The 22,771-nt window shown below is 38.0% G+C and overlaps 3 protein-coding genes across 3 annotated transcripts; all 3 read left to right on the forward strand.

Annotated features, from left to right (window-relative positions):
- Positions 1–767: 767 nt before the first annotated feature.
- On the forward strand, positions 768–1,794 carry MELLADRAFT_88427 (uncharacterized protein; the record flags this gene model as incomplete). Its single annotated transcript, XM_007411653.1, has 6 exons — positions 768–777; positions 964–1,055; positions 1,132–1,175; positions 1,242–1,385; positions 1,461–1,584; positions 1,666–1,794. The coding sequence occupies 6 exons, from the start codon at positions 768–770 to the stop codon at positions 1,792–1,794; spliced, it is 543 nt and encodes a 180-aa protein (XP_007411715.1).
- A 2,987-nt stretch (positions 1,795–4,781) lies between these two features.
- On the forward strand, positions 4,782–9,345 carry MELLADRAFT_48992 (uncharacterized protein; the record flags this gene model as incomplete). Its single annotated transcript, XM_007411654.1, has 12 exons — positions 4,782–5,228; positions 5,324–5,916; positions 5,993–6,072; positions 6,161–6,292; positions 6,373–7,270; positions 7,354–7,406; positions 7,482–7,807; positions 7,880–7,998; positions 8,082–8,463; positions 8,560–8,866; positions 8,954–9,045; positions 9,136–9,345. 12 exons carry the CDS (start codon positions 4,782–4,784, stop codon positions 9,343–9,345), a joined length of 3,639 nt encoding a protein of 1,212 aa, XP_007411716.1.
- Positions 9,346–19,881: 10,536 nt separating this feature from the next.
- Positions 19,882–22,392, forward strand: MELLADRAFT_48993 (uncharacterized protein; the record flags this gene model as incomplete). Its single annotated transcript, XM_007411655.1, has 7 exons — positions 19,882–20,250; positions 20,371–20,636; positions 20,733–20,799; positions 20,881–21,037; positions 21,105–21,265; positions 21,342–21,917; positions 22,011–22,392. The coding sequence occupies 7 exons, from the start codon at positions 20,082–20,084 to the stop codon at positions 22,025–22,027; spliced, it is 1,413 nt and encodes a 470-aa protein (XP_007411717.1).
- Between the last annotated feature and the right edge of the window lie 379 nt (positions 22,393–22,771).

A 22,771-nucleotide genomic window follows, 5' to 3' on the forward strand; every position in this document is an offset into this window, starting at 1 on the left:
CGTGACCGGGAAAGATGCAGAGAATCAAGGGTGAATTAGCTTGGATCAAGCTAGAACCCAAGACTGAAAGATGAGAAGGGAGAAAAAGAAAAATGATCGTGTAGAAAACACCACGGCTTCACCATCTGAGACTGTGATCTACATATGTACTTTTCCCTTTGATCAAAACTCAGGATAAGTATGCGGGCAAGTCAGTGAGATTCGAAGCCGTTGAAAAAACCCAGACCCCAAAAATAACCAAATATTCCAAACATTGCATGATGATGCTTTTGTAAATGTAGCATACATGCTGGGACAGAATGGGAAGGACGCCAACACTTGAAGCGACCCGCTCCAAAAAGCGGGTGCGGAGCGGCGGCGGGGCGGTCCGCCCCGCCGGCGCTACAATTTTTTTGAGCTTGGGCTTCAACCGACCCGCCACCGCTTTCTTTCCGAGATTATGTACATAGCGGATCGGACAGTTAGCGCGGCGGGTCTTTTTTCCGCCCCGCAGGCCGCTCTCAGAGCGGTATGCAGCGGTTCGTGCCAGATTGACACATCCATCTCCAGATGGCTGTGTCCATGCCTCCACCTCAACCTATCCCACACGAAATCGTACGACACCTTCACCAGCCTCCACCACCTTTTCCGCAGGTTCCATCATATCTCGATTGTCATCCACGAAGCCCTTCGAAACTTGGCGGAAAACCTTCCGATATCCCTCGATATCCTTTGTTTTTGGCCAAACCTTCACCAAATTGACGATTCCGATATCGCAATAGTTTGGCATGACTCAAAGTAAGACGCCATGCCCTTCCTTCCATCTTATCTCACTTCGAGTTGCAAGCCAAACTGACGTCACAACCCTTACAAAATGATGGACCCAAATATGAGAAAGATAAACATATAGAATCAATCTTTTTGCAAAATCAACAATCACTTATTGAATACTGACACGATTTTTTTTGTTAATTTTGAATATAGATGAAATGAATGATCCGGAATTTGTGAAAGACATTGATATAAATGATCAACGAAATAGGTATCTCTTAACTAAAGGACCAACCCGAGCTGAAGTACATATTCACACTCTGAATCAAATTAACAAGATTTTTGGTTATGAGAGCTAATTTATTTTGAAATTTGTTTTAGATTCAACAAGAGACAGGCTGTTCAGTAACGACAAAAGGTCAATGGTCAGTATCATACATTCTCTTTTCTTACAACCCGAAAAGATTACTGAATTACGATGGGTTCATTAGGTACCCAGATCGAACGATGGCAAACGATCGAGATCCACCACTTTATCTTCATTTAACAGCTACAACTCAAGAAGTATTAGATAAAGGGATTGCAAAAGTGAATGAATTGATAGACCAAGATCTAGGTCCACTAACTGAACAACCGTACGTCTCACCAATGTTTTTCAGTCTTTCTTCACAAATCCTGAGAAAGTTTTTCCTTTCTTTTTCTTCTTGCAGGTTTACTCATCAAAGAAGTGAAAGACAACCTAGAGAACGTCAGAAATGGCCAGAACATAAAATCGAAATCGGACTTGAAAGTTTAAGAAACTTGAATGTTAGGGCTAAAGTAGTAGGACCAGGGGTGAGAAATGATCGTTTTAGCTCAATGGATTCAGATTGGTTGACTAATCATCAGGATTTCTTGAATCATTTCGATTGTTAGGGTATGTTTGTAAAATATATCCAAAGTGAAACTGGATCTAGAGTACAGATCAAAGGGATGGGATCTGGATTTTATGAAACTGACACGGGTACCGAGTCGACCGAACCCATGCATATCAACGTCACGTAAGTCTTTCATTAACTTTCTTTACAATATCGTACATATATCTTTCTTGCATGTGAATAATTAAAAAAAATGTGAATAAATTTCCGCCTCGTGCCGCTCCCTTGCCCTGAAATTTAATGAAGCGGAGCGAAAGCGGCGCCGATAGGCGCCGCGCTTCATGATACATGTAGCGGGAGCTTTTTGAAAGCGGATCGAGAGCGTGTTCATCTGTAGCGCCAAAGCGCACCGCTCCGAAATTTGCTTCAAAAAGCGGAGCGCCGCGGAGCGCTTCAGGTGTTGAGGACGCTGGTGAGTTGTTTTCCTTGTAGTTTGGAACTCGTTTTAACGAATTGGAATCGGGGAAAGCAGAGTTGGCTTTGTGAAAGACAATCAATTGTTTGTGAAAGACGGGAGCTCTTCATCATATAGAAGATCTTACTAAAACTTACATTTAGCACAGCGTGTTGTCACAATGGTATTTTCTCCATTACAAATTTCCTTATCAATTTAGTTTGTATCATCCATTCCATTATCAACGGTTTTTATAAGCTATATCATTGTCTCTCGACTTTCTTTAGTTGCTCAAAAAACCTTATAAAAATTGGTTTCCCGCCATCCCTCCTGTTGTTTTAGGGTTGTATTTTATCTTATTTGTTAGTGACCACTCCATCGGGTTTCTGGTTGTAGCAATTTAGGAGTCAGACCCTCCGGGGACGTCTTGCGTTAATCAACAAGTCTGTTCAAAAAACAACTCCGCGCCAAATATAATTCCAAACCAAACGAAAAGTCAACGTTTATTGGATACATGTATTCATGATTGGTTGCTTTGTCACATTGTGTTCATTCATCATGAAGGTTCTAAGAAATAAATTGTACAAATGCTTTCAAGGAATCCTAATATTCTCAGTCTGAAAGTGATATACATAATTTCGAGTCATTGACTTCAAAACTTAAATCTAGCAACAAGAAAACTCTTCAAAACTCTGCCAGTACAATCTTACAAGAGCTGTACGTGAAGACTTGCACAGTCAGCTTCAATAATTTTCTCCTTTGAATCTTTCACTTGCCACAAAATCAGGTTCAAGGCTGTGTTGTAGTAGGATTCAACTTTAGACTTAGAGCATCCCCACCGCGCCGCCGGAAACGTAACGTTTCTGACATAAACGTAAATTCAACATTACGTTTCCAGCCAGACGCCCTCCACCGCGTCCAAATAGTCCCACACCTGGCCACAGGTGTCAGCTTACGTTTCCAAAAATTTTGGAAACGTAAGAAATCTTCGAGTTGTTGCTAGTTGAGCTGAAAACTCCGGAAAACTTGTTTTCCCATACTTTGGACATTCCAGCTTCACACGCAGACCTTAGTTGGTCACAGTGTGTGCTATCTTGGATGACAATTACCACCACTTGATTGTCCGAGCGAGTGATCGGCCAAGATACTGGATTTTTCCAGAAGTTGCAATCCGACGAAACTGTCATTCATGACAGAGGTAGAACCGCAAAAGCGATATCCAGCTCGCGCGGTGCTGGCAAGGCTGGCTGCAGATGAGATACAGCTGCCCGTCTGTCAATTTGGACAGCTGTATCAAGTTTACGGTTCCAGCCGCGGTGGGGATGCTCTTAGAGCATCCCCAACGCGCCGCCGGAAACGTAACCTTTACATAGGGTTTACCTAGCATTTCTGACAGAAACGTAATGTCAAAATTACGTTTGCAAAGATTTTCCGAAAAACAGCCTCCAGCGCGAGTAAAAAGTCGCACAGTTGGCCATGGGTGCGATTTCGTTTATTCCGCCAGCTGGAATACGTACGGTTTGTTCCAATTGTTTCTAGCTGAGCCGGAAACCTCGGAAAACGTGATTTCTCACAATTTGGACACGTTGAGACCACGAAACTCGCCTCTTTCGTTCCTTCGTGTCCTATCTCAAAGCTTGAAGCACACATTACCACGACCTCGATCAGATCAAGCGGCCAATCCATGCGATTGATCTGATCGTGTCCTATCCTTAGACAGGGGTAGAAAACTGAATCTCTTATTCAGCTTGCGCGGTGCTGCCTACTGAAGCTGAAGCTGAAATACAGGTGTCCAAGTGTCATTTGTGACACCTGTACCAGGTTTCCAGTTCCCGGCGCGTTGGGGATGCTCTTAATCTGATCTTTACAAGCTGATCTCATACATTATGTAAGTTTGATTGAGATGACTCTTGAAACTGATCTCTGGACCTAGGGCAAGATAGAACGCAAAGATTTGGTTGGAAATCTTTCAGTTTGAATGATTGGTATGACGAATCGTGATCGGCTTGGCTTTTGATGACCGCACTGGTGATGGCTGTCAACTTTCAAGGCATGTTGTCCAGAAGGGTTTGAATGAAATGATTGAAGAGATCCGATTAAGGTTGGGTGACAGGTGTAGATGTAGAAAGAGGAAAAGCGGAAGATGAGAAAGGTTGATCAGATCGATGAGATCATCAACCAAGTTAAAGTTTGAAAGTTTACGTAAGAACACAGCCACAGAGAGTATGATAGAGCGGTTTGGAATTTCACTCTCGAATTTTGATCACATCGACAATTCACGAATGGTTCTTTAAAAAGACACTATCATCACTTTTACTTTTACTTTTACTTTCACCTTACAAAGGTACATCATTATTTTGATCTCAGTCAGTCATCAATGTATTATTTACTAAATTACTAAATTCAATCAAACGGTCATCGAATTAGGAAAACAAAGAAAGAAAGAACGAATCGAATCGAATCAGGTCAAGTAGAAAATCACAAAACTAACTAACTAATCAAACAGAACTACTACTACTACTAGAAACTGAACTGGTTCAAATTCATTATCAATCAAATCAAACCAACTAGTATCATCATTCATCATTTACTACATCACTCATCAACTCATCAACTCATCAAATCATCATTCGCATCACTTCACATCTTAATCCTATTCCTCATAACCGAGGACTAATCATCAATCTCATTCACTCATCTCAATCTCAACTCAACCCACCATGTCATCCAACTCACCACAACCCATCCCAACAGAAAAACCCAAAGAATCATCAATCCATACTATCCAACCCACCTCATCACCTACAGATTTCAACCTGACCCCATCCCAACTATCTAAACTAATCGATCCTAAATCGATTCAAGACCTCAAAACCCTAGGAGGCATCTCTCAAATCGCTGCTGCCCTACACACCGATCTTCAAAACGGACTGAGCACCTCAGCAGCAGAATCATCATCAAGATCAGATGTCTATGGAAAGAATCAGTTGCCGGTCAAACCTACCAAGTCGCTGTTGGGATTGATGTGGACGGCTTTGCAGGATAAAGTGTTGATTATCTTGATCATTGCGGCGGTCGTGTCTTTGGCTTTAGGACTTTATACTACACTGGGTACTCCTCCTAAGTCTTATATCAACTCTAGTGGTCAAAGAATTACAGAACCTCAAGTAAGTGACATTTTACAAACCGAATTTCTAATCTGATTCCTAACCAAAACTAATCCTTTTTTGGGATGATTTCTTTGGTGGTGGTGACGGTTTAGGTAGATTGGGTAGAAGGATTAGCCATCTTGATTGCAGTAGCTATTGTAACAATCGTAGGATCTTTGAATGATTATCAAAAAGAAAAACAATTTGTGAAACTGAATTCGAAAAAAGAAGATCGAATGATCAAACTATTACGAAACTCTGGGGAACAAACATTAGTGAACATTTCAGAAGTCGTAGTAGGAGATATAGCAGTTTTGGAACCTGGAGAGATTGTTCCGGTGGACGGGATCTTTGTTGATGGGTATGGAATCAAATGTGATGAGAGTAGTGTAACAGGTGAAAGTGATTTAATAAAGAAAACTAAATTCTCATTCGAATCATCATCAGAAGAAGTAGATTGTTTTATGATCTCAGGTTCGAAGGTGGTCGAAGGATATGGAACTTATTTGGTCATTTCTGTGGGGGAGAATTCGTTTTATGGAAAGATTATGATGAGTTTGAGAGGTGAAAATGAAAACACTCCACTTCAGTCTAAGTTGAATCATTTGGCGGAATTGATTGCTAAGCTTGGAGCTACGGCTGGGGTGATTCTTTTTGTGGCTTTGATGATTCGGTTTTTTGTTCAACTTGGTACGAATCCGGATCGGTGAGTGAAAAGTTTTCTTGTTTTCTTGACTTGAGGAAAACTTTTCTGATTTTGGTTTTTTTTTTATTTCTTTTAGGTCTCCGAATGATAAAGCTCAAGCGTTTATTCAAGTCTTGATTATTTCGGTTACAATTGTGGTAGTGGCAGTACCAGAAGGTAAAGTGTTTTTTTTTGAATTGAAATCTTGAAGAAAAAAGAAACATGCAATACTGACGTTTTTCTTCTGACTTGATTTTAATAATAGGTCTTCCATTGGCTGTGACACTTGCTTTAGCATTTGCTACAAGACGAATGACCAAGATGAATTTGTTAGTAAGAGTTTTAAGTTCGTGTGAAACGATGGCGAATGCCACTGTGATCTGTACAGATAAAACGGGTAGGTGATTTCTATTATCCAAAACCAAAAAAGAGAGGCTGAGAAACAAACTAATCGATGTGAACTTTTTGTTTTCTTAGGTACTTTAACCCAAAATAAAATGACCGTTGTTGCTGGATCGATTGGAGTGAATTTAAAGTTTGCTAATTTGGTAGAAGAGAATGAAGGAAGGATTCCGAATGATGAACCGATCGATTCATCCAGTTTATCAAGTAAATCAGATCCCCCAAAACCAATCGTTAACCAACCTAAAATCACCCTTAATCAAAGTGATACCAATCGATTAGATTTTTCAATTGATCAAACGGATCTAAACGAAACCTTGAACCCCAAGCTCACTGAACTTTTAATCCAATCCATCGCACTAAACTCGACGGTGTTTGAAGATTCGAATTCCAATAGTTTGATCGGATCTAAAACTGAAGTAGCTTTGATCGAATTGATGAAACAACAAAGTTGGAAAGATTTTAATCAAGTACGAAAAGATGAAGCTGTAGTTCAAATGATTCCATTTAGTTCTGAAAGGAAATCGATGGGAGTGGTGATTCAATTGAAAGAATCCGGATCATCAACTCATCAAAAGAAATATCGGTTCTTGGTTAAAGGTGCATCTGAAGTGTTAAGTAAATTAACTAAAGATTATGTTTTGGTATCGAAAGAGAAAGCAGAAGATCAAGAAGGAATGATTGAGATCAAAGAGTTTGATGAAGAGAGTCGATCGAACATTAACCGAACGATCATGTGTTATGCTACTCAATCTTTAAGAACCATTGGATTGTGTTATCGAGATTTAAATGAAGATGAATGGAAAGAAGGAATGAGTTATGAAGATTTGATGGGAGATAATCAATTGACTCTTTTGGCTATTGTGGCCATTGAAGATCCTTTGAGGATTGGAGTCAAGGAAGCTGTTAAGGATTGTTTAGGTGCTGGGGTTGGAGTGAAGATGGTCACGGGTGATAATGTTTTAACCGCAAAGTTTGTTGAATTTTTGATTTCTGTAGTCTTGAAGCGGTTTAGATTGAAGTTTTGGTTTGTGGTTTTTTTCTTTTCTTTTGTAGGTCTATTGCTACTCAGTGTGGGATTTATACACCTGGTGGGATCATAATGGAAGGTAAAGTTTAATTCACTTTTATTTATTATTAGATCAACCTCTAACATATATCTTTTCTTTTGGGGAAAATCACAGGACCGGTTTTTAGAAACCTGACTGAACATGAAAGGTTATCAATCAGTCATCGATTACAAGTCTTAGCAAGATCATCACCAGAAGATAAGAAGATCTTGATTGAAACTTTACGAAAGTTGGGAGAGATTTGTGCAGTAACAGGAGACGGAACGAATGATGGACCTGCTTTGAAAGTTTCACATGTTGGGTTTTCAATGGGGATCACAGGAACTGAAGTGGCTAAAGAAGCTTCGGACATTATTTTGATGGATGATAATTTTGCGAGTATTGTGGATGCGATCATGTGGGGTAGATGTGTGAATGATTCGGTTAAGAAATTCTTGCAGGTTTGTGATGGGTTTCGATCTTTTTTCTTGGAAAAGAAGATGAGGATTGATGTTTTGGTTTTTTATTGGTAGTTTCAACTTTCGGTTAATATTACGGCTGTGATTATTACATTTATTACTAGTGTTGCTTCTGATAGTGAAAATTCTATCTTGACGGCTGTCCAGTTACTTTGGGTGAATTTAATTATGGAGTTGAGTTTGATGTTTTTTTATCAATTTATTTAAGAGAAAGAGAAACAAACTGATTTGATTTTTCTTCTTCTTAAAATCACAGTACGTTTGCTGCCTTAGCCTTAGCCACTGATCCAGCATCTAAGTCATTATTAAAAAGAAAACCAGATCATATTAATTCACCATTGATAACGATTGAAATGTGGAAGATGATTTTAGGACAATCTGTGTTTCAGCTGATTGCGATTTTGATTTTGAATTTTAAAGGACGAGAGATTTTAAAGTTGGATTATCAAGGAGATGATCAAGGAAGAATGATTCAAGATTCGAATATCCATAAAACGATTGTCTTCAATACGTTTGTGTTTTGTCAAATCTTTAATCAATTTAATTCTAGAGTTCTCGATCGGTCTTGGAATGTTTTCAGAGGCTTGTTTAGGAATGTTTATTTCTTGGTGATCTTGTTGATCATGGTAGGAGGACAAGTTGAGTACAAACCAAGACTTCTTTGTGATTTTTTTCTTAAAGTTTTGGTGTGAGATGAAACTGATGGTTTTTTTCGGGGGGCCTTTTGGAAATAGATTTTGATTGTCGAAGTAGGAGGAGCAGCATTTCAAGTGACTAGGATTGGAATCAAAGATTGGATAATCTGTTTGATCATTGGAGCTTTATCATTACCGATTGGAATGATCGTGAAGGTTTTACCGACTAAACCGTTTCAATTGGGATATGATTGGTTAATGAATTTGAAGATCTTTAAACCTAAGGAAAAAGGTTTGGAAGATGGAAAGGAAAAGATGGATGGAGGTGAGGATGGAGGTCAAAGAGGTTGGAACCCGGCTATTGATCAAGTTCGAGATAATTTAGCTACTTTTGGTCAGATTAGAGGTCAGCTTTTTGATGATTTTTTTTTTCGATTTTGGAGACAAAAGATCGGATGACTGATGTGGGTTTCATTTGGGGGGGGAATTGTAGGTGGGAGAGTTAGGAGTTCTAGTTTGGTTAAGAAGTCTAGACATTCGATGATGAAGGAAAAAGGAATTCATACTGGAGAGTTAATGACGATGGTAAGTGAAATGAAACCAAAACCCCCAAAAAAAGAAGCAGGAAAAGAAAAGCAAAGGGATTGATGTGATTTTTTTTTGGAATGTGTAAAGGTACCTACTTTGGTGGTGACATCTATTGGAGCAGGATGGCATCCTTATCCTTCAAAACAAAGGTCTAGAACTTCATCACAGAGAAGAAGATCTGATTTAGCGGATCCGAATTCGATTGATCCGAGTGTTTCGGATTCGAACCTTTGGATTCAAAAAGTCGAAATTCATCCAGATACAGATCCGAATGATGTAAGTGAGAGACTTGATTGACCACAAAGAAAAAAAGAAGTGAAGGATTTACTTTTTTTTTGGTTTTTTTTTTGGTTTTTTTTTTGGTAGCCTATGATGATGAAGTTTGGTAGGAAATCAGAAAAGATGGATCGGATTAAAGAAGAAGAACACGAAGAGAAAGGAGTGTTTCATGAAGAAGCAGAAGAGATTAGTATGATTAATACTAATAGTAGTTTGATACATGATGAGATTGAAGAAAGTAAAGAGGATGTAGAGATTCATGATGTAGAAGAAAAGCCGAAAGATGCAAGAGGAGTAGGAGGAGATGGGAATTTGAAAGTGCCAGAGGTTGTTGATCATTCATAAGATTTCTCTTTTAATGTTTTTTTTTTTTTGCAAAAGGTGTGAAGAGGAAAATGGAATGGAAATGGAAAAGGGCACAACAAAGAAGTGGACGATTTAATTTTTCTCTTGATCTTCTTTATCTCTTTATCTTCTTTGGGGGAATTCGGATGGACTTCTCTTGGTTTTTTTTTTTTTTTTTTTTTTTGGGAACAATTGATTTGTTTGTTTTATTATTTGAAAACTTTAATCTACTGAAAAAAAGATTGATCTAACGAAAAAAAAATAGTTTGTTTTTATTATAATTATAATTATTTTTATCATTATTTTTATCATTATTATCATCCTTGAATTTTTATCAATAATGATTAATTATGATTGATTTATGATGACGGATCACTCTAAGATCTTTATCGTATAATGTTTTTCTTTGTTTTAACACATTTCTTTAACCATCTTCTTTTGAGAGTTTGTTGAGATTTATTTACAGTATATTAGTGGCTCTCAAACCTGAGCCAGTTTCAAAAAACCCGGTTGCCCCAGTTGAATTTTTGGCTGGGAGCTGTCAACAAATGTCAACTTGATACACAAAGTTACTGCCAAAAAACAACTGGGTCAACTGGGTTTTTTGAAAACCGGGGCAGGTTTGAGAGCCACTATTGTACATATAACAATTAATTAAAGATGAAAAAAACAAAATCTTTTTTCTTTTTCTGCTTCTCTGATCTTTTCCTCTTTTTCCGTTTTTGATATTTTTACTCTATAAAAAAATTACAATGATGGTTATAATGATGATGATTTAATTTTTTAATTTTTTAAAGTTTTTAAAGGTTTCTTTTTTGTTGTTATTTTTTTTTTGGTTTTTTTTTCTGATGGGGTTTTTTCTTTTGTGATTTGTTACAAAATCAGTTTTAATTTTACTTACATGTTTTCTTGTTATGTAACTTTTCTATATATTTTTATTTTTTAATGAAAAAAAAATTGTAATGAAAAATGATAATTTTATAATTTTTTTGATTTGGGATTTGGGATTTGAAAAGGTTTTGGATGAGAGAGAAAAAATTAGATAAGAAAAGAAGGGAAAAATGAAATATGAAAGAAAACAAAACAAGAACAAGATGAGATTGAGAAAGAAAATAAAACAAGATGAGAAAGAAAACACCAAATGAAAATGAAAATGAAAACAAAACAAGATGAGAAAGAAAACACCAAATGAAAATGAAAACAAAACAAAACCAAAAACAAAATAAGATGAGAAAGAAAACAAAACCAAATGAGAAAGGAAATAAATGAAATACTTTGGATGGGTGAAGATACTACAAATGATTTTTTTACTTGCATTGGTGCATTCTATTTTCTTTTATTGTTTTTATTTAGGAGACCATTGATTTGATGTAAGTATGTAAAAGTTTGGTAATCTCATCAATTCCTGATTCAAATCCTAAAATCTCCTCTCAAATCCTTAATGAAGCCTCTAATATTTACTTACTTTCATACAATCAAGTTGAAAGAAAAAAAGAATGTTAAGATAGAAAATTGGCCAGAGTAGATATACTGATTTTTTTTGATTTTTTTTGAGAAAATCAAACCTCAGAGGATTGATTGCATTTGTTTTCAGTATTAGTATAGTCTCTTGGTTTCATCATAACTTATGATCAAATTCCCTTCTTTCAATCTTCATAACATTTAATCTTTTTATTCTTAGATATTTAGCCTCACATACAAACCTTTTTGCAGGATGAACTTGATATCATTCTACTTTAACTCATCATTCTTTTTTAACTTTTTTTGTTTTCTTTCCTTTCAATTTTCCAAAAAAAAAATCAAGCTTCTTGATCTTTTGATTGCCATCCTTTCTGTATTGACTGAATCACATCATTGTTAAGATAGTAGTGCTCTGAAAAAATTTGTGACATAACAGGCTTGTGATGTAGGGTTTTTTTGGGGGATTGGAACATCTAAAAGGCAAGTGTGGAGTGGTGCAGATGGTGAAAGGTCAAATGTTCCATTCTATACTTGCATATCTGAGTCTTGAGGTGTGCACCAAACTTTGATTTTTTCCAGCTCAGGCCTGGACTAACTGTGCTGGGGATAGGACACACTTAGTCTAAGTGAGTGTGATTGTGGTCTGTTGAGACTCATCAGATATCCACTCATGATGTGTCCTTCTTACAATATGCTAAGAGGACTTGGGTTGGGGTAGCAAAGGGGCCTTAGCCCTGGAGTTTGGTTTTTGGAAATCAAGGGGCAACTCCTCTGTTGGTTTGGTGGGTGGGACCTCTTGCTTGACCAGATGGGTGGTGTGTCCTGCTCAACCAGGTGGGTGGGATGGAGCACAAAACCCACCTTGAGAAGGTGGTATGACACACGTGAAGTCTTGCAGATGAGAGTGTGAGAGATCTGACTGGGGTGATGTGGCTGGGGAGTGAAAAATGTCTGCACACTGTATGTGGGAGAGTTGCACAAACTCTGTGTGAGACCTTTCAAGTTGCCCACCTTTCACTGGTCATGCAAGCCCTTTTGAACCACCTGTGTTACAGTGGTTGTCAACTGTAAGAAGACATTCTGCAAATGACTTCTAACACAGTCAACAAGTTTATTATAGTAATTATACATATAACTCAATGAAAAAACATTACAGACAAATCCTACATCTGAATCGCTCAAGCTTGAAGAGTAAATTTTGCACAAACTGCTGGAATGACAATGCTGCAATAATTAGTCAGGGCACAAGCAATAACGTAACCCTGACTAAGAAGATAGTTACAAACTAACCTGGTTAAAAATGACAGGGACCTTTAAAACTAATCCAAACCAGGGTGTATCAATAATGTAGCCTGGACTATGTAAGCACTTAGGGTGTGCCTGAATTAGATAATCATCCAAATGATTGTTTAAGTATAAAACACCTCTCTCTAAGAGAGGAAGCAAGATCTTCATCCATAAACCAACATCCCAATCTTTAGAAACTTGAAACTCTCTTAGTTGAAACTTTCAAGCTTTAATTCTAGAATTTAGCAGCCCATTGTTTCTAGAACTTAAGCCAACTAGATCATTTAATTGAAACCTTCTTGCCTACTGTCTTATCTTAAATCACATATTCTGTTGTTCCTTGAAAGAAAACCCTTGTTGTATTAGCTCAAAAGTGTATTGTATTTTCTTATTGCACCCATTTGTTGAAAAGGACTTTTATCAATTTCATCAAATCATAGCACAAGCCAGTTTGGATTTGCCCTTAAAGATCTTATCCGCCAAGACTGTTAAGAAGACGTCTAACTGATAGGAATCAGTAGAGAGTAAACTATTGGATTCCCGAAATTCAAGAAGAGATGTCCAAGAAGTGATTTGCCAGCTCAATGGTATCTTCCTTGTTTAGATACTCATGAGATCTAATCATCCTTTATCATTAGGAACTACTTTCCTGGGCTAGAATTTATAGTGGAACAAGTTCTACCACAAAGCCCTGTAAAAATTACTTCTTACTCATTTTTAGCTACCTCATTCAGCTTAATGCCGTAGTTGCTACCACCTTTAAGGCTCAAGCTGACAGTGGTTCTGTCAATGACAAGAGTTGAAATTGAATGTGTCTTTTGATGTCTAGTGTACTTGATAGGCAGCCTGTTGGTTAATAACACTAAACAAGTGATGAAATTGATTAAAAAAAGGCACTTTTCCATTGTACACAGTTGCTTCTACAAAGTTCTCATTGCTTTAAACACATGCTCTTTGTATTTTTATAAAAGACAATGAAAGTTGTTTTTCTACTTATCAGTACTCAATTCAATCAGAGATCTTCTTATTGTCTTGTTTTAAAAGGGCAATCCGTAGACACTTTCTATCAAGTCATCTTTACTGGTACTGTAGATTGTACGGTGACCCTTCCAGCTCTGTATAACCCATGTTGAGTTATAAGCTCTACATATTGCAAGTAAACAATGTCTATCTTGCAGTTTGGTTGAGATCCTGTTCTGTTTGGTATCTCCAACCTTATGGGTTTCATGAAGATAATTTTTGAATGCAGAGATTTGATCTTGTAAACATTGATTTAGAGTTGATTGATTTTTGAAATAACTACTGAACACCCTTGCTCACATCCAAAATGCCAGTTATTGGCACAGGATCAAAGATGCTCAAAGACAGGTGCTTTGTTTGGCAGTGTTTGGTGCTACTCAATATTGTCCTATTCACTGCATAGACCAAAATCCTTTGACTGGTGTTCATTCTTGCCCTTGACGTAGACTTTTGGTGTATGGATACTGTTATCTTTCTTTGGGCTTTTCTGTGTATGAGTAACTGTATTGACAGACAAACAATTACATTGCATCTGGCTACAAGATCACAAATAACAAGTTGTTTCACCCTAACAACAATCATTGAGCTCATGTCTATGGCCCTACTCAGGTCAACCTACCAAATTCTAGCAGACTCTAAATAGCCAACCTGGTAGGTTGACCAATTTGGTGCTTGGGCTTTGAAAGGCACAAGGAATAAACCTTGTCCATGTCACAAGGACACAAGATATCTAGGTCTTTTCCAAAGGAAATCTTAGTAAGCCAGTCAAGGCTACTAGAGATGCATAGCTGAATGATGAGCTGAGATAGGAGGGTGGTGCCTGAGCCCAGGCACAAGGTTGGAAGAGGACATTGAATAAATAAATAATCAAGTTTTTCTATTCTCCCTTTGAAAAGAAATCTCCCAGAATTTCTTTTTACTCTTGCCATCCTCTCAAATTCTAGCTGTTGTACTTCTGATCATGAGTTCAGGGCCGGCCCTGGGGCCAAATCAAGCCCTGAGTGAACCCGGTGTCCTCTGAAAACTGCTCAGGGCCGGTGGAGAGTAGTGTGAAGGCATTTTTGGGCAAAAAAAGGGTCGGCACCCCGTCCAGGTTGGGTGCCCAAGCTGCCTGAAGCGCCCATGGGGCCGTATTTGACCGTTATCAAGCCACATATGAATGCCCCGGGGTGCGTACCGTTAGCTTTGTGAAAGCCGTCAGGCAGAGTCGGCTGGGCGGGGCCGGGGCCGGGTCACAGCCCTAGTCTTGATAGTGAGTCATGGGGTGTAATCATTATGGGTTTAGACAAGTCACATAGACTTACATGTGTGTTTGTTAGTCCATGGTCCTGTACATAGGGCTCAGGGCTGACACAAACAATTGGATGATCTCACAGGAGGTAATCCATCATTGAAAATTTGAATGGGCAGATTACCTTGAAGTTTTCATGGTATTGTTGCAATGCATAGGCAGCTATAGCATTGGGGCCGTGGCAGAGCCTCAGCTGAGAGGCTAAAGTTGATGGTGATTGAGGATGTCAAAGATTGGGACCAATCCCATTCTAGGCTGCATTGAAAACACCTGTGAGTGTTGGTTGCTTACAATTGGCTGACATGGACTTGAGCCAGATGAGGAGGCTCCAAACATAGATGGGCTTCTAGTACAGGGAAACCTAAAAAAAAGGGGGTGTGTGGGGGGTTTGAGGGCACTGGTCCCACTTGGTCAGTGTGAGGAGTACACATCTGTTAGGTGTACTCTACACAGAGAATAGAGTAGGAAAAGGAAAGAGCAGCCTTCATGTGGTACACCCAAGTGAAGACTACAGCTAGTTGACCTCTAAGAAGAGGATTTGAGAAAGAGAAGAGAATCCTAAGGAAAATTAAGTGCTAGTGCGCTCTAACCTTGTGAGACTGCAAGGGGCAGGCTTTACACTTTGGTAAACCAAAAATCCTGAAGACTACTTTAGACTCCTTAAAAAGGAGGAAGCTTTGGTACTTTAGGGTTTATTTCTAGAGACAACAAATGCCCTGTGCTCGTAGAAATCAGTACCTTGGGTGTTCAGCAATGGAACTTGTAATGCTCAAGAATGGTCTTTGACAAACTACACAACTAACCACATACTCAAAGATCTTCTGAATAGGAGTCAAGTAAAATGTGGTTCTGTGTTGTGATGGTAGTAAAAGATGGGGAATGATTCTAGGGAAGAAGGGGGGGTTTATATAGTCTCAGTTCCAGTGTCAACTTGTGGTTGGTGTGTTAGTCTTGTCTATTCATGGGTCAACTTGTGGTTGACACTTGGGTGAGGTTTACTATTGCAAGAGCTCAAGATAGTTCAAAGATTGTGCCGTTCAATGAAAAACAATCACCTGGGGTAATCAGGTGTGGTGTAAGTTAAATTGGCACAAGCCTTATACAAGCTTCAGCAGCTTCAAAAAGAAATACACACCTGGGGTAATCAGGTGTGGCATAAGCTAAATTGGCACAAGCCTTATGCAAGCTTCAGCAGCTTTGAAAAGAAATGCACACCTGTGCTCAATGCAACAGGGGTATGGGCAAAGATGAGTTATGATGGTAATAGTGAGTTAGACAATAAAACTTTAAGAATTCTTTCCAATGAGGGAAGAAATCAAGACGTACACAAGTCTTGGCTATATAGAGAAAATCATAGCACACATATTAGTTGAAAAGAAGAATAGAGACATAAATTCTCAGGTCACAGACAGCCTATTCCCAAACAGGAAAGAAAACCCCTAACCACTCTAACCACAACTCAATTTGTTATCAATTTCACATTCATAGGTAGATAACTTGCCTTGTACTTGATTTGTCTTGATTTTTAGTAATAATTTGACAGAATTCAACAGAAGTCCTTGACACTTATTTGCTTGAAGATGATCTTTGAACAATGTGGTATAGTAAATACCACAACAACTATGTATTCAATACATTACATACATGTGTGTAAGTGGCTCTTGACACTGAGCCTTGAGATGTAGCTCATGGCTCAATACAATATTTTAATATTACATATGGTAGTGTTAGCCCATGGTCCTGTAATTAGGGGTCAGGGCTGACAGTCTGACAGTCCTCAATGTCTTGATACACCGCCTCTGCAACCAAGTCTTGGGGACCCTGATTTCTTGGAAAAGTGGAGCTTCCTGTTGTGGGATGAGTTTCATTCAACAAGTGGATTTGTCCCATTTGGCAAGGCTCAGTGCCAAAATCCATGTTCCAGTTGCCACAGACCTGCATGTTTGTTATGATCTTGGTGTGATTCCCTGCTGGTACTGCACAAACAAAGGATGATAAAACTTGTGATTAGACACCATGGGATTGCATTCCTTTGGTGGGGTGTGTGTTTTGGAGGATGATTCCTTTGCAGGAAGTTGACGGATGTGGAAGTCCTGGGGAAGTTTTGAGGCCAGCACCTACTTTGTTCAATTTTTCCTGTTCATGGTGTATAATGCCCTTCATAGGCTTGGCCCCTCAAGCGCAGGGCAGTGGCAGTGAGACAAGATGGAGGATTTTGGGGTGGAGTGCTGGTGTAAGGTGAAGACAATGTGCCATGCACAGGGAAAGTGGTTTGATGGCAACACCAAGGGAGGATACCTGAAGAGGCTCTTGAACGGTGTGGTGATCAATTTATTGGATCAATCAAAAAAATGATCATATTACTTTACCAAAGTTACTAGAAAGGTTTCAGTGCAAAGAAAAACTTGGGTGGGTGCAGTTAGATCAATAGAAGCTCTTTAAAGCTTATATACTACACATTACATCATGATTAGGTCATCTTACCTCAAAAAACTTTTTGAGATCAAGACCAACTATTAACAAATGAATTACAAAAAGAAAAGAAAGAAAAACATAGGAAAAACTCAAAAATATAGGTATACAGGCTGGGAAATGGGTTTTAGGGTATTAAAATTAGGTTTAAGGGCTTAGGAAGGTTAGAATATAAAAGAGAAGCATTTTTTTAGTCATAAAAAACTTTAATCTTGATAGTTGATAAGGAGGAATAGAAGTTATTAAGAAAATAGTACTTTTTTAAGCTGGTAAACAAGGGTTTACAGGTAGTTTACATATGTAATGGTGGTATGAGGAACAAATAGGGTTCCCAAGAGAATTATCCAGGATCTCCACGGTTATGGATAATGATTTAACATAAAGGAGCAAGAGAGTGTTAGTAATGGCTGTGTAAAGGGGACAAAAGGAGTGAATTTTGTGAAAAATGGAGGTTTTTAGCTTATTACACATGTCAAGTGAGGTGGGAATTGGATGGTAGCTAGCTCATTCAAAGCAGAAGCAATTATTTCATAAGGTACAAACTTTAAATCACTAGTAAGAGAGGTGTGTGAAGAAAGTTATAAGGGCAATAAGGAATTGGAGTGAACTTCGGATTTTACACTTACATCCATACATGTAACAACATCTACATACAAAAAACTTGACTTCACAGCTCAATAACTCATCCATTACTCATCAGAAGGTGGGTCCAATTATTAATCAGCATCACAAGCTTTATAAGATGCACTTTAGTAATCAAAAATTGCACATCATTTGAGGCAATCTGCAACTTTGAAAATAGGTTTTCAGCCAGATTATAAGGAAAAACTCACCCGTAGTTATCATAAGAAGTGCTGCGTAAGATCTAATTACATCATTGATCACTTTGGGCTGTGTAAATTACATCATCTATAAGTAGCAAAGTCATTAAAACACGTCATCAGAGGGCTTTTGGGTGTTCTTGGTCAAAATTGATTGGTTTTTGAAGCGGTTGACCATTGTAAGAGCTGTAACACATCAATGTATATACTCATGGTTGATTTTGGGAATGTTGTGCCCCTTTTTCTTTATCATCTATGAATTTATCATTTTGTTTATCATTATAAACTCATTTTAGCAGTACCTGGTCACTTGAATACACCCGTTACACAGGGTCTAAATTTCATACTCCCAATGTGTCAGAAACGGAGTGATTCATGTTTGTTATCAAGAATCATCCAATACTTGTACTCAGTACTGAGTATTTTGTTGATTGACCTTTGTGAACTTGAACAAGGTGTAAAGAATCAAAACACCTCCTCAGTTGTCTTGCACATTGTGTGGCTCTGTTCAGAGCTTGGCTCAATCTCTCAGCTACCCTGCCTCAGCTCCTTCTTATGATAGCTTTACATGGCATAAAAGGAACGGGAAGACAAAAGGAAACTCCAATCTGAGCACCTTGTACTAACCTACTAGGAGCCAAACCCGTCCAACTACCTTCATTAACAGTCTTTGTCATCACTGCTTCTTTTGTGTTCATCTCACAAATATAAAGATGGATGGGTCCTCTTAGTTTGGTATCATAACCAGAGACTTAAGAAAGTTCCTGATAGATTACATGGAATTGTTTGTAGAACCGCTGACCTCTTGATACACTGTCAACATCACTCAACTTCCCCAAGTGGCAAGGGGGAAATGATCAGGAGTATGGTTTGTCATAAAAGGGTACACCACTGCACACCTGAGCCATAAAATCCACACTACATATGCACAGCAGGCTAAGTAAGTAGTTGCTTATCTTCCAGGTGTACTTAGTTATCTGCTCATCTTAACAAATAAATCACATGCAATACATCATGTAACATTTTTAACTTTGACAAATTTGTCCCAGAAATCCACTACATATATTATCATGGCTACTCAGACAAAATTCTCAAAGCCATTTGTCAGTAACACAAAGGGTGTTACATGAAGTTTGGTTGATTAAATCACACCAAACCTTTGAGTCAGTGTATGTAGTCATCTTTTGAAATGCTTTTGTCCAGCTGAAAAAAAATTACAGCATGTATTACATATGATTTACATCTTCAGATGAGCAGAAAACTGAGCAAACCTGTATGTACATGATAGCCACCTATTCACTCAGCCTGGTGCACATATGTAGTGTGGGTGTTATGGCTCAGGTGTGCAGTGATGGATCCTTTTATGCCAAACCATACTCCTAATAATTTTCCCCTTCTCACTTGGGAAGACAAATGATGTTCAAAGCGATTGATATGATTTTTCAAGATAGGCCAACTTGGCTGTAAGGTTTGCTACAGCCTCATAATTGATATCATCACTTGACATTACTTGTTTACCTTGATCTTCTTGATTCTGATGACTAGGAACTTGAATAGTGAACAAGTGAAACTGATTTAGCAAAATGAATGAGAAAGAATAATGGTGAATGAAATTGGTAACAATGGTCAACAGCCTATGACGTCAATCATCTTGCAAGATGAAATATCAGTTCACAAGGTCCGACCCGTCGTTGCAGAAAACATACACTACATATTATTTGTGACATTTCAATCAGTAGATACATAACAAGTGACCTATGAATTATTGACACCTGTACATAGGTTATTCATGAGCTGTGACATTTGTATGTAGGTTGACAGTTGACAGTGGTGAGCGCACACTGCACAGCCATCTAACACCAAACATCAATCGATCCTCAATTCTCAATCCTCAATTCACTCCAACAGCAAACTTCATTCATAGCTTGGCTTGGTTCATTGACAATATCAAACCAAGGAAAAACTTATAAGCAGACCATCGGTTCTGAATCTCTCTTAAACATCATTTACTTCATCAATTCAAACGATCATCATCACCAAGTCAATCACTTACGATCATGTTAAAGGCTATCAAAAGGACTCCACATGTCCTCACCTCAAAGGTTGGAATGTCAAAGACTTCAAATGATGTTGAAGTAGATGATCTTAAACGTCGTTTTACAGCTGTTGAGGAAGAGACAGCCAAACTTTTAAAGGATTCAAAGGCTTATAGAGAAGCTGTCTCCAGTCCGTGGCAAGCCTTATTTTCCAGTCTTAAGAATTTTCACAGCTTTGAGGAACATGCATTAGGCTGGTCTGAATTCATCGAATCCTAAGCTGATCATCTTTGGTTTCTTTTTTCTTTAGATATGTTAACATCTTCTCATAACTTTGGTCAAGCATATATCACACTTTTATCACCTATAGGAAATGAATTAGATTTGGCTACAAGATATCCATCTGCAGCTAAAACGATTGAACAAATGACTTCGTATCAAGATTTGATTACAGATTTAAGAGATACAGTTCAACCTGAATTAGAACTTATTGATTCACGTATCATGGCACCTGTTAAAGAATTTTTAGAAGTTATCAAACGGGCCAGGAAAACTATTGTGAAACGTGATCATAAGGTATTTTTTTGAATTCTTTTCATCAAGGATCATCTGTATAGATTTTCGAAGTACATTCATTCACTCACCATACTGCATTGTGAAATATTGGAACAGTTGATCGATTTCGACCGACACAATAACGCTTATGTTAAGCTACGAGACAAGAAAGAGAAAACATTAAGTGTGTAATTCCTAAAAATTTTCTACTCAAAGCTATCACAATAGAATCTGAGATAATTTGAAACAAATGACCGATTTCAAGAGGATGAGCAGAACATCTTCAAGTTAGAGCAAGATTACGAAGCTGCTTTAACGGAATATGAACATTACAATAATTTACTGAAGACTGATATTCCTAGGTTCTTGGAACTTGCTACTTCTTTCGTCTCACCATTATTCTATTCGTTTTTTTACATGCAGTTAGTATTTTTTGATCCATTGTCACTTGGTCTCAAATCCACGCTAATCTGACCTTTCTCTTTGCAGACTTAACGTACTCTATGTCTCGTTTGAAAAACTTAAACAATTTGCTGAAGGTAGATTTGATTTGACCCAAACTGATATTGAAGGAATTTATCAATCAAGGCTCGAAGATGCATTTGAAAGACTAGACGGTTTATCTATCACCAAACGAGCTCCTCCAACAGGTTTGTCTTTAACTTGATCTTCCCATCATAAAACTTCAATAATCCCTGATCCTTTTCGACTTGTCTGATTCTTTAGCCAAAGCTTTAGCTGAACGTCGACAAATGGCAGGAGGTGATCCATCTGGATCGCGACCACCAAGTCTCAGTGCTAAACCATCGTTTAATCGACCACCTTCACTTGCATCTAAGCCGCCTTTAGCATCTAAGCCACCCTTAGGATCTAAACCTCCAATGTCAGGAACCAAAGCTGTACCACCCTTAGCACCCAAGCCTTCCATAGGAGGAGGAATTGGCGGAAAAGGACCATTACCAAAAGATGAGAATATCAATGCTCCACCACCTTATACACCAGATGCCACTTCATCAAGTAATAATAACAGTACTGCACCGTCAATGGGATCAGTAGCCGCAGCAGCAGCAGCCATTCAAGCTCAACGACAAAACCAAGCAGCTCCTGCTTCTTTTAAACCTCCAGTTTCAGTACCTCCTAAAACTGGTGCGACTTATGTAACTGCTACTTATGATTTTGTTGCACAAGCAGAAGGCGATTTGAATTTTTCGGCTGGTGATCGGATCGAAGTGATTAAAAAAACTGATAGTGTTGATGATTGGTGGACGGGTAGATTGAATGGAGTTGAAGGCGTCTTTCCTGGTCAGTGTTCTCTTACTAGGATTTGTCTTGAACTTATGATTCTTGTCATGAATCTATCAAGATGGTTTATTGATTTGGTTTATGGATCTTTAGGTAATTATGTTCAATGAAACTAAATAGGTTTGAAAGTACACAAGATCGATAGGGGAAATCGATTAAGACAATGAAGTTGGAAGGAGTAAAGCAAAGATTGGTTAAATTGGATATGAACCAATTCATGAATGGATCATCCATTCAGGCAATATGATGAAGATGTTTGAATTCAGAAATGAATAATTGTGTGTGTGTATGTGTGTCAGTTTTTGAGAAATAGGACACCAAGCAAGTTTTGTTATGTTCAATTTTTTGTTTTTATTAAGTTTATACAATGGTTGTGAAGAGAATTGAATTAAAGAGTTTGAGTAAGAATGTGTATAATATGTATGATGAGATATATGAATACATACAAGCGACTTGAGACAGAGATGATCAATGGAATACACGGTCAACAGGGATGAGTGATGGTTTATATAGGGATCATAGGAGTTTCTGAAGTTGATCTGTTGGAATGAATAAGTTTAACAAAGGGCTTATGTCAGACTTGTGTTTTTGGTGGAGGGATCTCCATTGTCCAAGAATTTAAGTCTACTTTAAAGTGTACTTTTTTTTCAAACTTCTTTTTTCAATTTTTTGCAAAAAAAGTCTCAAGAGAATTCATATGACTTTCTTTATTTCTTTTTACATAATTTGATACCTCATGTGTTGATTTAAATTGAAGAAAAGAAGTTGTTTAGTTTTGTAATTTAACCTTGATCTTTGATCTGCTTTTAATACCATTTGTGAGGGGAATAATTAGTCAAGCTTGATGGGAAAGT

The sequence above is a fragment of the Melampsora larici-populina genome, assembly GCF_000204055.1.
Source record: "Melampsora larici-populina 98AG31 unplaced genomic scaffold MELLAscaffold_26, whole genome shotgun sequence".
Classification (NCBI taxonomy): domain Eukaryota; kingdom Fungi; phylum Basidiomycota; class Pucciniomycetes; order Pucciniales; family Melampsoraceae; genus Melampsora; species Melampsora laricis-populina.